The sequence below is a fragment of the Notolepis coatsorum genome (assembly GCF_963971535.1).
Source record: "Notolepis coatsorum genome assembly, chromosome: 5".
NCBI lineage: Eukaryota > Metazoa > Chordata > Actinopteri > Aulopiformes > Paralepididae > Notolepis > Notolepis coatsorum.
Window position 1 is genome coordinate 142278119 of NC_140169.1, and position 18220 is coordinate 142296338.

The following is an 18220-nucleotide window of genomic DNA, read 5'->3' on the forward strand; positions in this document are numbered from 1 at the left end:
TGTGGTAGTGAAAGGGTTAACCTCCTTCAGTGTGGTGGTGAAAGGGTTAACCGGCTGTAGTGTGGTAGTGAAAGGGTTAACCTTCTGTAGTGTGGTAGTGAACGGGTTAATCGTATGTAGTGTGGTAGTGAAAGGGTTAACCTCCTTCAGTGTGGTTGTGAAAGGGTTAACCCTTTGCCGTGTGGCAATGAAAGGGTTAACCTTCTGTATTGTCGCAGTGAAAGGGTTAACCATTTGGTAGTGTGGCAGTGAAAGGGTTAAGATAATGTTTTCAGTCTGTTCACCTCACTCCCAAAGTAGTTTTTGTGGGCCATTGTAAAGGTTAAATGGTAATTGATAAACGGTGCATTTATATAACAGCTTTTATCCAAAGCGCTTTACAATTTGTTCCTTACATTTTACCCATTCACTCACACATTCACACACCGACGGCGGAGGCAATCATGCAAGGTGCCAACCTGCTCATCGGGAGCAGTTAGGGGTTAAGTGTCTTGCCCAAGGACACTTCGACACGCTGACCGGGAGGAGCGGGAATCGAGCGGGAATTACCAGACGACTGCTCTACCTCCCGAGCCACTGTAAGGATGAGCTGATAATGTTGCCCCTGAATTTAGACTACTAACATAGTGTTTAAGTTATTGCGCAGAATATCAAATAATATAAATTGAGAAATTGTATATAAATATCTCCAGAATAATCTATGGACAATTGGACATATATAAATCTTGCCATGACCCAGCATTGGATCCCAATGTCAACTGTACCTGCATCACACAGGTCTCTTCACGAAGAAAATATATAATAAAAAGGATATTCTTTGAAGATCCAATGAAACACTTTAAACAGAGTGGCCTTTTTTCACTCCCAAATCTTTGCATTCATCTCCCTTGGAGTGTTGTTGTTGTTGTTGTCTTATTGTTGTTGTCATAGTGTTGTTGGTCTTTGGCTATTAACCCACAACAGATGAAAAAATTTACAATTCCCGCACTCACTTTTTCTCTGCTTTTATTGTCAACGTTTCGGCTATTCAGCCTTCATCAGGACAGTGGCATGATGAAGGCTGAATAGCCGAAACGTTGACAATAAAAGCAGAGAAAAAGTGAGTGCGGGAATTGTAAATTTTTTCATCTGATGACATTTAAGGGGAGCAATTCCCAGCACAACAATATTTTTTGAGAGAGTGCATGTTGATTTTTCACTATTAACCCACAACACTCTCGGTACATATTTTGACCAACGCTGCCCTCTATTGGCTATTATGAACAATACATGTTTCGGTTCCAAAGGGTGTCTAGTTCACATTTGAATGAAACATTGCTGTTTGTTGAAGCCACGCCCTCACACCACAACTTCAACCATGTGATGATGGGTACATGCGATCATTACATTTGTATTTCAATTGTTCTCACAGGGATGACTGACAGGGGTTCCGTAGGAGTTTTTTTATTGGCTCCTATAGGCCAGACACCTCCCTGATGATGACATCAGAGATATGGTCCATGAAACAGAGTCAGCTCCCTCTCCGTTTAACTCAAAGCTGGCAGGATCAGGTAGAATCTGTAATGTTGTCAAACAGCGACCTCTAGGCAAGCGATGACAACATGGTACTGCACTATGTTTACGGTTTTTAGTTTTTGTCTGATGTGTGGGTTGGAGTGCAGTGGGAGACAGTAGAGGAGAGGGGGTTGTTACTAGGGATGCTCGATATTGGCTTTTTTACCGATACCGATATTCCGATATTGTCCAACTCTTAATTTCGATGCCGATACCGATATCAACCGATACCAATATATGCAGGGTTTCCCCCCAAAAAAACTGAATAATTTCAGGTAATTAATAATTTCACTGGATGCATTCAAAAGGCTTTCTAAATGTAAGCATTATCTGTGCAAAATATGATAATTAAAAAAGTAAAAATTAACATTACATATCTCTTGTTGTTGAATTAAACCAACATGCATACTTTTGACAATAAATAAAATAAGAATTGGTTCTTACTTGCTTGCCTGGGTAAATAAAGGTTAAATAAATGTAAAAAAAAAAAAAAAAAATAATAATATTTTTACCGATACCGATATTTTCCGATATCACATTTTACTACCGATATCGGCCGATAATATCGGTCGGCCGATAATATCGGACATCCCTAGTTGTTACCTATGGTTGCTACTGCTGGCCACACCTCAGGCTCTGCCAAGAGAGGTCTGGAGAAATTCACAGTATAATAAGTTACTAAACTCCAACCCACACGTCAGACCAAAACAAAAAGGTAAACAAAGCGCAATACCAAGCGGGGCTCTTTTGCCTAGAGGTCACTGTTTGACGGCGTTACATATTACACCTTTAACCCTTTCACTGCCACACGACAAAGGGTTAACCCTTTCACTGCCACACGACAAAGGGCGTTAACCCTTTCACAACCACACTACAGAAGGTTAACCCTTTCACTACCACCATCTGTAGTGTGGTAGTGAAAGGTTAACCTTCTGTAAGTGTGGTAGTGAAACGGTTAAGAGACAATTCCTTGGAAGTTTCAAGTTTCAAGTTTCTTTAATAGTTGTCATACAGAAGTACAGAATACTTTCATACAAAATGCTTCTTACTGTTACGCTCCAGAGACTGTGCTAAGACAAGATAGTATCAAATAACATAGTATAGCATGTAATTTAGAAGAAGAAAATGAGGTCACAGTGTTCGGTATAGACATATGTACAATGTTCTGAGTTACCATATAATATACAATACTATGCAGTGTACTAATGTACAGTACTATATAGTGCAAAGCAGAAATGGGATGAGGTACAATTTAGGTACAATTTACAGTAAGGTGTACGAGTTGTAGTGCAATCCTTCATCAATAAATATAAAGTGTGGGGAGTGGGTGCTACAGTGTGTTTGTTTAAAGTGGGTGTGTGCTATAAAGTGTGTGGAGTGGGTGCTACAGTGTGTTTGTTTAAAGTGAGTGTGTGCGTGTGGATGTGTGTGCTATGTGCGTTTGGTGGTTGTTGTTGTGTAGTGTTCATTGTTCGTTTAGCAGCCTGATGGCCTGGGGATAGAAGCTTCTTCTGAGTCTTTCTGTGCTCGCCTTGAGACTCCGGTATCGCTTGCCTGACCGCAGCAGTTCAAAGAGGCAGTTGTTCGGGTGACTGGAGTCTTTAATGATTCTCTTAGCCTTGCCCTTGCAACGCTTGTTGTAAATGTTCTGGAGGGTGGGGAGCCCCCCTCCAATTGTGCGTTCGGCTGAACGAAATGCAGTATTGTAGCGGTTCTATTCCAGCATAGGTCCTAAACTGAACAAATGAGTCTCACTCTGGGGACCTGGTAACATTCAAATATACTGATACTCTTATCAAGTGGGGACCCACCAGACACAGGCCCGTGACCCATGTTGGATCCCCTTGAAGAAAACCCTTGATATGTTGCATTTTGGAGTGACACAAGCTTTCAACTTGTTCTCAAACAGTGAGACTTGGACTCAAGGTTTCCAGGTTTGGTGACTGCTGCCACAACACAGGCCACTGTAGTGACATCACACACAACACAGCCCACTGTAGTGACATCACACACAACACAGGGCCCACTGTAGTGACATCACACACAACACAGGGCCCACTGTAGTGACATCACACACAACACAGGGCCCACTGTAGTGACATCACACACAACACAGGGCCCACTGTAGTGACATCACACACAACACAGGGCCCACTGTAGTGACATCACACACAACACAGGGCCCACTGTAGTGACATCACACACAACACAGGGCCCACTGTAGTGACATCACACACAACACAGGGCCCACTGTAGTGACATCACACACAACACAGCCCACTGTAGTGACATCACACACAACACAGGGCCCACTGTAGTGACATCACACACAACACAGGGCCCACTGTAGTGACATCACACACAACACAGGGCCCACTGTAGTGACATCACACACAAACAAATGATGCACATGTGCCATTGTAACTCCACCTTCATCTCTCATCCACATCCTTCTCTTTCCCTCTGAATCTATCTCTCTATCTATCTATCTATCTATCTATCTATCTATCTATCTATCTATCTATCTATCTATCTATCTATCTATCTATCTATCTATCTATCTATCTATCTATCTATCTATCTATCTATCTATCTATCTATCTATCTATCTATCTATCTATCTATCTATCTATCTATCTATCTCTCTCTCTCTCTCTCTCTCTCTCTCTCTCTCTCTCTCTCTCTCTATCTATCTATCTATCTATCTATCTATCTATCTATCTATCTATCTATCTATCTATCTATCTATCTATCTATCTATCTATCTATCTATCTATCTATCTATCTATCTATCTATCTATCTATCTATCTATCTATCTATCTATCTATCTATCTATCTATCTATCTATCTATCTCTCCCTAATGTGCACACAGTCCCGTGCTTCATCAAATTCAGGAAGCACACCTAGTAGTGAACTTCACACTTATTGTAAAATAGAATTCTTTGCGAAGGGCAACAAAATAATTAAAAAAAAAGTACAGAAAAAGTAGGTTTTAGTTATTTCTTTCAAAATTATAAATATATTGCAAAATAAAAAACATTCATTGTGTAATTACTGAATTCTATATACAGCATTAAAAGCTGTAGGGTCCCCTTATATATTATATATATCCCCTGCTGTTTTTATCATAAATCGATCAATACAGACCGCATTAATTAATGTTGTGTTTCTTTTTCAAATGTAGCCAAGAGTAAAGACCTTAACCCTGTCAAAACAGCAGTCAAAGTGTATATTTTCAGCACTACGTTTGTTTACCGATGTTTTTAAGATTGACTGAAAATAAGAATTTATCAAAAAAATGCTAATTCTATCTCTCTTTTATCGTGAAACCACGGGGAAATTACTAAATACAGATTTAACACTGCCATTGGAAAGATGAGCTTTTTCCCTATCCATAGATGTATGATTCGGCCATAATAAGGTCAAGGTCAAGGTCAAATATGAATTTATAATCCAAATGGATTATAATTTACGACTGTATCTACAAATCCTTCTGTTTAATCATCTTCATTTTATTAATTCGTTTAGATTTTTTGTACACTTGATCTCAAGAAGGTGGTGAATGAGCTCAGTGAGCGAAATCAGAAGAACCTCAATGTTTTCATGGTGTTATTCACCGGCAAAGATGCAAAGAAAATCATAATTTATATTCTCCTCTTTTTCATCACAATTTACTCAAGCCTAGTAACAGACACAATATTTCTGACACTGGGAATACATCCCCCCCCCCATGACATGTACCTAGACGTTCCTCCTAGATACCAAGAACATGCACATTTACCTTGTAGAAGTGGAGCAATATTCCATTTACTTGGGCATGTGCCTTTAGGCGGAATTTCTGAAAATAGGGCTACAGCGTAACAGTTAGCTAAAATTCAAGAACTTTCAAGTTTTCAGTACATTCCTGAAATTGCTATTGTTGAACTGAACTGAGTATAATAACAATTTATAAGTAATAGGCCTACAATTAAATTGTCTACGCCCACTTACACAATATCAATGCTTTGTATGTAATAAAACAACTTACTAATTTGAAAACTATATTTTACTCATGTTATCCCTCCATAGATCTTTAGGCTATATGTTTACAGTATAGGGGAGGTACAGGTGCATGTGATAGTAGAAGACATGATACAGGTCATAAGATTATAGTACAGTGGAGAAGAAAAACATTTTAATTAAATTAAAATAGGCAGTGTAAACAATATAACATTATAATGAACTCTGAGTATGCGCATATGGGCACGTAATTAAGGTAATTAAGTAATTAAGGGCTGTAAATGTAATTGATTATGTTGTCTGTGCCAGCGGATCCTGTCCTGTGCTCGTGGCTGCCCACGTGTCAGATTCAGGTTCAGATCATTTTATTGTCACAGCTTTTTTAAACGTACATACATACATATTTAAAAGAAATAATAACAATAATAAATAAATTTAAACTGAGATACTAGTTTTTCCGGCTCCTCAACTGTAGTCGTTTTGTAAACAACAATACACAATGTTATATACAATACAAGGTCAAAACAGCTGATAAAACATCAAACAAATAGATGAGTATACAGTGTAAGTAGCAGCAGTGTGTGCATGTAATATGTGTGCTTGTGTGGTGTGCAAGTCACTCCACTCCCCATGTGCATTCACTGCACCCAGCTGTCCACCACCGCCTCTGCCCCCTTATCACCGCCAGGCTGTGGGCACTACTAACCAGGCCCCTGTGTCCGGGAGTTGAGACGGTTACCGTAATGAGGGGGCCAAGGATGCAGATTAGAGGGTGGAACTGATGTCAGGAGAAGATATCGATGGCGTGACTAAATATAGCTCCACCCGTCGTCCTCGCCGCGCCCCCACGTTTCGCCGGCGCAGATTTTGAAGGCCACCTGCCGAGCGCGACGCGAGCAGCTCTGGAGTGGGTTCTGATGAATTGTCAGTTTGCGGTTTTCAGCAGTGTGTGATGCGTATGCGTGTGCAGCAACCACACAGACACACACACACAAAAAAACACTGCAAAACATGACACAATATACAATTTATCAATATACCAGAGCTTTGTTTTCAATTAAATTGTCCCAATATGAGATATACATTGTCTTAAAAACTCAACACCTCCTTTTGCTACAGAATCTAACGTTTTAGAGAACGTAATCATCATCATACTATATACTACTGAAACCATACTACATATATTACTAAAGCCATACTACATATACAACTAAAACCATACTACATATACAAACCATACTACATATACTACTAAAACCATACTACATATACTACTAAAGCCCCACTACATATATTACTAAAGCCATACTACATATACAACTAAAACCATACTACATATACAAACCATACTACATATACTACTAAAACCATACTACATATACAACTAAAACCATACTACATATACAAACCATACAACATATACTACTAAAACCATACTACATATACTACTAAACCGTACTACATATACAACTAAAACCATACTACATATACAACTAAAACCATACTACATATACTACTAAAACCATACTACATATACTACTAAAACCATACTACATATACTACTAAACCGTACTACATATACAAACCATACTACATATACTACTAAAACCATACTATATACTACTAAAACCATACTACATATACTACTAAAGCCATACTACTGAAACCATACTACATATACAACTAAAACCATACTGAAACCATACTACATATACAACTAAAACCATACTACATACTGAAACCATACTACATATACAACTAAAACCATACTACATACTTAAACCATACTACAATACATATACAGTACTACTAAAACCATACTACATATACTAAAACCATACTACTGTACATATACTACTAAAACCATACTACATATACAGTACTACTAAAACCATACTATTATACAAACCATACTACATAGTTTTTCAATCTGTAAAACCATACTACATACTAGGGCTGACCTCGACTAGTCGAATAATCGACTAATCGATCGGAAAGGAGCCATAGTCGACTGCCAACCTCTTAGTCGAATGCAAAAAAAAAGAAAAGATTTTTTTTTTAATATATAATCTTTTCCAAAAGCAAATAGGCCTATGGAAAAAATACTTCTCTCATATTGTCCGAAATGAATGGTCTCTAACTGTTACTGAAAGGCTTTTAATGGCATTGTTGTTGATGATATATTACCTCAAGTGAACTACTGTATTGCTTTGGCAACATAGGTTTCTTCTTGCTGATCTGATGAAGGTCGACCGAAAGGTCACCAATGTTTTTAGATTAATATTAAAGTGAGTGTTTTTAAACCTGAGAGTGTTGCGCTTAGCCTTTCTGCCTACATTGTCATTCTACTCAAGCTGAGAGTAGAGAGAGAGAGAGAGAGAGAGAGAGAGAGAGAGAGAGAGAGAGAGAGAGAGAGAGAGAGAGAGAGAGAGAGAGAGAGAGAGAGAGAGAGAGAGAGAGAGAGAGAGAGAGAGAGAGAGAGAGAGAGAGAGAGAGAGAGAGAGAGAGAGATGCATTGGTCACATCTCTGGCTCCCGGGAAATCATGATTCTAGTAGCCTTCATGGTATTGAATGGTAAATATAATGGTTAGAGTGTTATGAATGATCTACTGTCTATCACTGTCGGGCGTATAGCAAGTGGGGGTGGGGGGTAGTGGAACTGACTACCCAGGGTCCCAAGCTGGATGAGGGCCCTCAGAGGGTCTGGACTGAAAGGTTTGTTTTAAAGGGGCAGTTCGCCCCAAAATTCAAAAAAAGCATATTTTCCTCTTACCCAGAGTGATATCCATCACCAACCATACTGTACATTATTATGGGAGTGTGGTTTGGTAGAAAGTACTTCCTACATGAAACTGCTCACAACAAGGTATGTGGATTATCTTAACCCTTTCACTGCCACACGACAGAAGGTTAACCCTTTAGTATCGCACAACCGACGGTCGCCTGCTGTTGTGTGGCAGTGAAAGGGTTAACCTTCTGTGTATTGTCGCAGTGAAAGGGTTAACCGTTTTGGTAGTGCTGCAGTGAAAGGGTTAAGTAACCGAGTCATGATTCCTGGGAAGGGACAATTCAGCTCCACTGCGTTGGAGTAACGGCGGACATTTCTACGGCAGATACCTCCAAAAGTAAGCAAATCATACCGAAACTATCTGGATGGATAGATAGCACTCCGGGTATAAGAAGAACAAATGTTGTTGTTGTTTTTTGGGTGAACTTCCCCTTTAAAAGTTCTAAAAGACTGGGGTTTCCTGTGCCTATTCGGTTGTCAAGTCGGAGCGCATACCCCAAAGTGTTTCTGTTATGACTCAGATCTATTAAAACACTAAGCTCTAGATCTACTAGAACAATAAGGAACTCAGCACTGAGGCGTGCTGAAGAGACCAGAGCCCCAGCCAACGCAGGAAGCTTGTCCCCCGGAAACTGTCTCTTGGAAGGTCGATATGTCACGACTTACAGTAACAACCGAACTGAGGCTGAAAACTGTCCTCCCCAAAAACGACTCACATTTTGAAGGTGCGATAACAACAACCAAAGAGTGCTGCCGTTATTCCCGCTCTATAGACATGTCTGTGTTATAATCAATACGTCCATTAGTTAGATTGTCTGGAGGCACCTGCTTATGAGTCATGGGTTTCTTGCTTTGCCCCTGACCGAGGTCTTGTGATTTCCTATTGTGTGAAACAACTTGTTGGTTCTCTGCAAATTCCTGTACGTTTACAATTTGCAATCGTTTCCACTGTGGTCACAAGGCAGCTCCCACTTACATGTGCCTCAGGCACGTGCACACATAGAGCCCAAGGGGTGCTTGAGCACCTGCCTTTTTGAGTCTCATAAAAAAAGTGTCCTTTTTGAAATAATATATATATATATATATATATTTTTTTTTTTTTTTTTTTTTTTTTTTTTTTTGCCGTTACGCATATAGACTGCCCTTCCAACTGAAAAATTTCAGGATAGAATCAAAATATTAGGTAAAGAGAGAGAGATGCCTCATATTCCATTGCAGTTTGCACGGCCTCCTTAGCGTGCTTCTTCGTGGACCTATATTTTATGCATAGCGTGGGTGATGATGATGATGATGATGATGATGATAGAAACCGCTGTGGCGCATACAGTTGAATGCTGGTATTACACTCATTGAGGGACACGAAGAAGTCAAGTCCGATGGGATTTGGGAATCTCAAATACAAATCGGGATTGGAATAAAAAATGCATTTATATTAAACAATACAGAATATACAGCACTTCTTGGGGTCTGTAGGGTAAGCACTTATTCCCCCCCCCCTGAACATTTATGGAGATGTATGGGCCTTTTAAGTCAGTGATAAAAGTGTCTTTCAAGGATAAGTGAGCTCCTGCACTGATTATTATAGTTCAATATTCAATATTTGATCACCAAAACCCCCCAAAAAGCATAAAAAGGGGGCCCCCCTGCCCGAAAAGGGCCCTTAAAAATCGGGATCGCGCGCTGCGCATGCTCGATTATAACACACACGGGTAGAGTGCCCTTTTCAGCCTTTGAGCACCTGCCCCTCTAAAGTCCTGTGCACGTCCCTGATGTGCGTGTCTAATTATGTGTGTCTATCTGTATTGTGTTGAGTGTGACCAGCAGGGTGTATGCTGGAGAAAAGCTTACATTCTCAGTAAATCGTCCCTGGTGGGTTTTAAAGCTGCTGTAAGTCGTGTTTTTCCCCCGTTTGTTAAAATAAATACACTAGTCTACATGTTCAAATAATAGCTCTACACTCCGATAGCCGTCACTGATATAGAGTGTTTGGTCAGTAACATGGGTCTCCCAGTCCCTCCGCTCTGCAGTAAACAGGAAATATAAATGTTCTGGTATCCCTTCCCACTTTATCCAATTAGGAGAGAGAACTCCACACTGCAAAAATGGTCAGACAAAAATAAGAAATAGAAAAAAAAATTAAGCAAATGTTTCCTTGAAACAAGTAAAACAATCTATCAGTGCAGTAAGTAAATTTGGCTTGGCAAGATTTCTTGAAATAAGTAAAAATATCGAGGGTTCTCTCTCCTGATTGGATCAAATGGGAAGGGATACCAGACAATTTATTTTGTGTTTACTGCAGAGCAGGAGGGACTGGGAGATGTTACTGACCAAACACTCTATATCAGTGATGGCTGTTGGAATGTAGAGCTATTTAACACGTGTTTTAACAAGAAAACACCACGTAAAGCACCTTTAATACAGGTTAGAATAAGTGTTTTGGATTGTGATATCAGATCATCAATAATATGGAACATTTCCCCCTAACCCTCTGACTGCTGTCAAGTACAGGAGAAAATGCATTATTCCTCGTTTATTTGGGGCCCAACGCGAGGACACGGCTGATCTGCCCCCTCTATGCCCCCTTGATATAGAATAATTAATACATAATTAGGCTATTCTAGGTTCCCGACCCCAAACTGTCACACAAGCACGTCACCAAGTGCTCAGCACTTTGCTTTCGGAACATAGCTTGCATCAGCAAATGTTTTGGTATAGAGCCAAGCATGATGTAGCTGGAAGCAAATGTGGCATATTTATCAATTTCAAATAGACAACAACAATGGGACCCAACGCAGTTGTGTTTCCGCGTGCGAGTTTTGCGCTCTGATTGGCCAGGTCATGTAACATGTGCGCCAATCGTGGGACAGCAAGTTATGCGCCTATTTCCGGGTCTAACAGCCTGCAAACTACCTGGCGTTCTATCGCCATGCTCTAAGACAAACTCTAACCTTAACCAACTTCGAAAGAGTGCCTAAGCTTAACCGTCGAAAGAAGGGCAGGCGTTCTATCGCCATAATCTAAGACAAACTCTAACCTTAACCAACTTCGAAAGAGTGCCTAAGCTTAACCTTCGAAAGAAGGGCAGGCGTTCTATCGCCATAATCTAAGACAAACTCTAACCTTAACCAACTTCGAAAGAGCGCCTAAGCTTAACCAGTGTAGACACTTGCGGTCCCACGATTGGGCGTACATGTCACATGACCAGAAATGACCTGGCCAATCAGAGACGCAACTGCGTTGGGTAAAGCATTCACGCGACCTGGAACTGCATGTAAACCAAGGAGCTGTCCAGTGCTGAACCCAAAGGTATCATGGACAGAATCCACTGTGGGCCTACTGATTGATTGGTAGATATGTGGTCCTTTAGGAAACATGTTGTATCGTGTTTATGAGTGAATCTCTGCTAGCCTTCCAATATGATGACTGGGTGTATAAGAAAACAAATTAAAAAGTGTCTGAACTTTATTGTTGTAGAACCATCTATAGATAAAAATCGCAACGAACAAGGCTGCAGGACTAACTTACTCCACTGTCCTCTAGAATAGCATTAATATTAAGCAATTAACCTGAACGTAGATCTGTCTCGTGTCATCAAAATAATAGCTTGCGTTATGATAATATCATGTTGATACCCTAAAGACCAATGTCATATAGTCATCGAGCATTTGTTGTGTAACCTAAAATCTCGTTTAGTATTAGAACTATTTAAAATGCTAACGTTTGACAATATCGTGGTATTTGATAAGATAAGATATTCCTTTATTGTTCCGTTTGGGGGAATTCAGGCACCAGCATGGGGGAGGGGAGGTACACAGGTACAGCCTACAGGGTAATAGTAGAATACATAATACAAGTAATACAAGTATAGTACAGTAGAAAGGTAAAAAAATAAATAAAAAATAGGCAGTGTAAAGAATATAACAATATAATTAACTCTGAATATACGCATATGAGCAAGTATGCAGTGTAAATCAAGGTGCATATTATGAGGGTCTGTATGCCCTATCAGTTATATTATGCATTACAATAAATATGGTTACAGTCGACACTAGAATCTAAATATATACTATGATGAGTAAGTAGAGATACATTGAGGGCATTTTGTTGAGAATTCATCAGTGCCATATATAGTGACACCGGCATTGCTCCTTTAAGGACCGACCCGCCCCCCATCCATCCGCCTGTGGAGGAGACGACACCTCGTTTACCAAAACAACAGAGATCAGACAGGATTATTCTGCACATCATATTTAATATCGGGACTAAAAACACACGTAGCGCCCGGTCCGCATTCGGACACTAAACGCCTATAGATCTTCGGAAGAGCACAACAGCCTGCGACCGGCGTGGATTTGCACACAACGTGGATAATTACGCTACAACGGCGCACGGACTATTCATCTATAGTGAGAGATAACGGGACTGATCCCAACAAACCAGTTGATGCAGCTGCAACAAGCGGAGGCATGATGCTGCGCCTTGACACATTGGACAGGCTCCAAAGTGATACCATCGGAGAAGGACGCTGAGTGCCAAGCCTAAACCGGGCACACCACACCATATACCATACCATACCATACCAGACCAGACCAGACCATCCGGCACCGTGGAGTCCATTGAATCAGTCGAGACGGAGGACGGCGCGGCGAGCGACAGCCGGGGCAGCAGCCGGTACCGGGGGGCGTCGAATATGAAGGACCGGGACTTTATGCCCAACGTGGAGAGGGGCGGGAAACCCGCCACCTACACGGGGGACAAAAAGGCGAAAATGGCGGCAAAGACTAACAAAAAGTGGGTGAGACTGGCTACTGTCATTGCGTACGTGTTGTCCGTGTCTTTGGCGGCTATTATACTGGCGATATACTATAGTCTGATATGGAAACCGACAACTACAACAACAACAGCCGCCGCCTCTTATCCTCCTAGACCCGGGGCTGCGGCCGCCACCCTGCTGACCACTTCCATAACAACACCGAGCAATATCACACTAGTAGTGATGACTAACACCTCCTCCTCCACAACAATAACGAGCAATATCACGCATTTCACAGTTTTCACAGAGTCCCCACAAGAGGGAAGAAGGGCGCCAGGGAGCCGTCAGATAGAGAAACCGGTGTCAAACGGTCAAATTTCTACGGTACATTCGGCTAATACACCCGCCACCACCACACCGGTCCCCGCGGGAGGAGCCACGCTGACCGGCGGCGGTGCCAGAGATGCTGCGCCCCCGGCCACCACCACCTCTCTGGACCCGGCGAACCTTCCGACGCACGCCGCCACGGCGAGAGAGCAGGAAGAAGAGGACACATGGTGGTGGACAGGTGACGATGGCGACTCTTGGACACTGTCACCCGTCGTAGTGCCGCGGGATGATGATGATGAAGGATCTCATGGCCTCAAGGGGGCTCGTCTCGCGAATAGCCACCCGGCAGATTCCACAGAGAAGGAATCTGGGTCTGGGCTCTCGGCGCCGGCGGCCCCTCATGGCGCGGGGCATGAGCAGCTGGTTGTGCGCGTCGTGGATGCCGCGGGTGTCTGGAGGTCCACCACCAGGCCCAGCTTTACCAACGCGCGTCCGGATGTGGACTCAACAACAACAGACGGCTCCTCGAACGAACCGCTGGAGTTTGTCACCGTGGACTTGGATAACGAGGATGCCGCTGCTGCCGTGGCGACCACACAAACCTCACGGCACACATAGACTCTTCTATAGGCTACTGTTCCTCCAAAACCATGTTTTTGGGAAATTGCATTGAACATTCCAACATATTAGGCTTTATTATGGATACATGCCATTTCCGTGTACCTACCTACCTACCCCGTGCGTCTCGATGAAAATGTCCTGCCCTTGGGTCTGGCCCAGTCACACGGATGTGTTTTCTAAATTTGTGTAATTAATCGACAGGAATAGGGGAGGCTGGGGCTAATTTTCACAGGGGTAAGTTGTCACACAGGGCTTATAACTCTGAAACTAAAAGGTTTAAAACAAATGTCTGCCTTCCCTAAATAGATTGTGTTTGTTTGTTTGTTTGTTTGTTTCAACCATCTAGGGTCAATGCACTCTGAGATAAGGAACCTTTTCGATTTTGAATTCCACAAAGTATTATTATTATTATAATTATAATTAATTTTACATTAAAAAAGAATCGTAGCCATTTAAAATCAGTGCATTGCAAGATCACCTCCAGAGAGCGCACAAGATCACCTCCAGAGAGCGCACAAGGGCACCTCCAGAGAGCGCACAAGGGCACCTCCAGAGAGCGCACAAGGGCACCTCCAGAGAGCACACAAGGGCACCTCCAGAGAGCACACAAGGGCACCTCCAGAGAGCGCACAAGGGCACCTCCAGAGAGCGCACAAGGGCACCTCCAGAGAGCGCACAAGGGCACCTCCAGAGAGCGCACAAGGGCACCTCCAGAGAGCGCACAAGGTCAAGTAATCACACTGACAGAGGGGCATGTTGTCACATAGAAAACCAAATAGTTACGAATGACATTTTCTAAATCTTGTGTATCTTTTTTATCTTGTATTTTATTATGAATAAAAAGGGTGATATCTTTGGTAAGTGCACATAAATTAACACATTAACATCAATGTAATTTAAAATACAGGACCAAAATAATGCCCCCCCCCCCTTATTCATTACTCAAAGGGGCCGCATACCTCCAGAGGCTACAGCCTGAAAGAAGACTTTCTGAGTAAATGTTTGCTTTACGTGTGGAATGCTTAATGCTTATTAATTTAATTATTATTAAAAAAAAAATTATTTGTTTTTAGTATCGTGTCAACGTGCCATATACTGTGTGACAATATTCTCCGGCATGGGGGGGCAAGTCGTCAGCCCGTATTACACTGGAATTACACTCGTTATCATTTATGAAAGAAATAACAGTGCCCACATTTTTAGATATGACTTGAATCTATTCATCTGTATAGGAATTGGATTTCAAAGCGTAAGCAATGCTGAGAAACAGTGGGGGTGACAGTGGCTCGGAGGTAGAGCGGTCGTCTGGTAATCGGAAGGCTCCCGGTTCGATTCCTGCTCCTCCCAGGCAGCGTGTCGAAGTGTCCTCGAGCAAGACACTTAACCCCCAACTGCTCCCGATGAGCAGGTTGGCACCTTGCATGGTCGCCTCCGCCGTCGGTGTGTGAATGTGTGAGTGAATGGGTAAATGTGAGGAACAAGATATTGTAAAGCGCTTTGGATAAAAGCTGTTATATAAATGCACCATTTACTAGAAACACACCAGTGTGTAAAACGTGTGACGACCGCGGGTCTAGATGAGATGTGGAGGGTAGAGACAGATTAACCGCTCAGGTATGTACCGTATGTAGCCGATCGGCACCAGTCTGACTGGTGAATAATAGAGACGTATACTGCCTGTGTTGAAGTTTTAGCCAAATTATCCCCTTTTTTTTTTTTTTTTTTTTTTTTTTTAATAATACCAGTGTGCAATAGCCAAATTATTGAAAGGACAAATAAAATCCCCTTTTCTAGAAAGCGTTTCCTGTTCTTGTTCTATCTGTCTACAGCAGGGGTGTCAAACTCATTTTCACAGAGGGCCACATCAGCATTATAGTTGCCCTCAAAGGGCCAAAGACCGTATAAATGTTAATGTAATGTAAAATAAATGTAGCTACTCATTTACATATTGTTAAACATGTTGTTTCTGTATTTATTACTTATTCAAGTTATACATATTGCATATGCATTTGCATAGATGTAAAAATATATGTTAGCTTATGTTATTTTAACAAATAATTTTAGTTTATCAGAACCCCATATTACTCCATTAATCAATGATCAAACCATTCAAGTAAATAACAAAGAAGAAGATCATCAAATACAAGCTATGACATTAAGTTTGTTCAAAACCTTTTTGTCACAGTCAAGAGGGGCAGAACTAACAACTGAGCTGCAAAGAACACGTGGGACAGATGTAGCAGATGTTACAAAAACAAATGGCTGCACACAACCTTGCAGAGGCCATACATCCAACTAATGGAAGATATAGTTTAATTAACTTTAATTAACAGATTGCAGAATGGGTACAGTACAGTACAGCTCAATACACACAATTGTTAAGGGGATGCAGACCAGAGAAAGACTTTCGACTTGTTTAGGTTCAGGGTCCACCATTTTCAATTCGTAATGAAATTGCTATTATGTGTCTGCATGAACACACAACTGTAACTGTACTAAAAAATAACAAAATAAGGGTTGTCTCAGTTCACAACTATATTGGTCAAGTTTTGGGTGGGACTTGTTTGCGTCCCTACAGCTTCTTATTCAATTGAGTGAGATGCTCGGTTATGTCACACAGCCAGTTTGCATCTGACAGTTCAGACAATATTTCTTCAACCCTTTGTTACCTATTCCGCCTGGATCTTTTTTGTATTTTGGGCTGTAAAATTGTCAAAGAATGTCTGAGGAGTAAGTGCTTTTGGCTTTTTTCCTTTGTTACTTCATCAATACCTCAGATGTTCAACATACATGTATGTGTAAGAATGTGTAATAACTAAGGCTGTCAAAGTTAAAGCTTTATTAACGCATTAACCCACAATTATTTTAATGCCGCTATTTTCTTAACCCAAGATTAATGTTTATAAAAAATAAAAATAATTATTTTTATTTTTTTTTCTGAGCTCTTGGGGGGCCACATCAAATGACGTGGCGGGCCACATTTGGCCCGCGGGCCATGAGTGACACCTATGGTCTACAGGTTAGGTTGTGGTGGCCATTGGGGGCCATGTGGTAGGCTATGCAGCATCAGTATTGTCAATACCTGGAGCTCACATTCTAACCATTTTCTCCTGCACCCACACCCCTATACCCTAAACTCCTTACCCTACACCAGGTTCGTATCCTACCCCCTACCTCTATACCCCTTATCATAAACCGGGTTTGTATCCCCCCACACACACACACACACACACACCTACACACACACACACACATGTACTGTATAGCATATATGTTTGGTAAGGAGATTTGGTTTCTTCATTGAACACGTATCCTTATCATTAGGGCACAAGTATCTTGTGTTTAAATGACTTATCTTAGGTCAATCCAATAATCAGACCAAAGTGTAAAAATGGTTCTATTTCCAAAGCATGTTTGGAACCCACATTCTTGGCTGATTCAGAAAAAAGTGCGTTTCCTATTCCAACCGTCTGCATGGTTAGTGGAATTCCCACGTTGCCAGAGAGCCCATAGCTGTTGCAATAACACATGTATTAATTCATGAATTAATTAATTAAACACACAACACAATGTAGTCTGTATCTGATCTAAAAATAACCTGACAGGGCTTCATTTGAGGCTTTAAGGAGATGGGTGGAGCCCAACTCTAATGATATTCACAGCATAGATAAACCACTTCCTGTATATAGTTACTTGTGTACAAATTCATAGAGGCCTACATCCTTTGAAACAACAACACCTCAATTAAGAATGAAGCACATGTGAGCCTCAAAGCAGTCAGTAACACTAACATGAACCGGTTAACCGTCTGTAGTGTGGCAGTGAAAGGGTTAACCTTATGTAGTGTCACAGTTAAGACACAAACTCTGACAACTGATGCTTCACTGCAGACAGTTTTTTTCCCAGCTACTACTACTACTACTAATAATAATAATAATAACAACTGTTTTATATAGCGCCTTTCATAAAACCCAAGGTTGCTTTACATAGGGGGAAGTACTGCCTGACTTTATTGAGAATTAATTGATCCACCGTGTTGTCGAGTTCTTTCATGCATGTCTCATTTTTCAAAGAAATAGGAACTCCTCTTCTTTTGACAAAGAACTCTGCAAAGTGATAGTGTGACCCTTAAAGGTCGTATCTGTAATAATAATAATAATAATAATAATACA

General features: G+C 41.3%; 1 protein-coding gene across 1 annotated transcript; it reads left to right on the forward strand.

The window, feature by feature from the left end:
* Nucleotides 1-12577: 12577 nt before the first annotated feature.
* LOC311227926 (uncharacterized protein) lies at nt 12578-16926 on the forward strand. The gene has a single exon (XM_084313794.1). It carries the CDS (start codon nt 13035-13037, stop codon nt 14043-14045), a length of 1011 nt encoding a protein of 336 aa, XP_084169920.1. The 5' UTR covers nt 12578-13034; the 3' UTR covers nt 14046-16926.
* Nucleotides 16927-18220: the final 1294 nt, after the last annotated feature.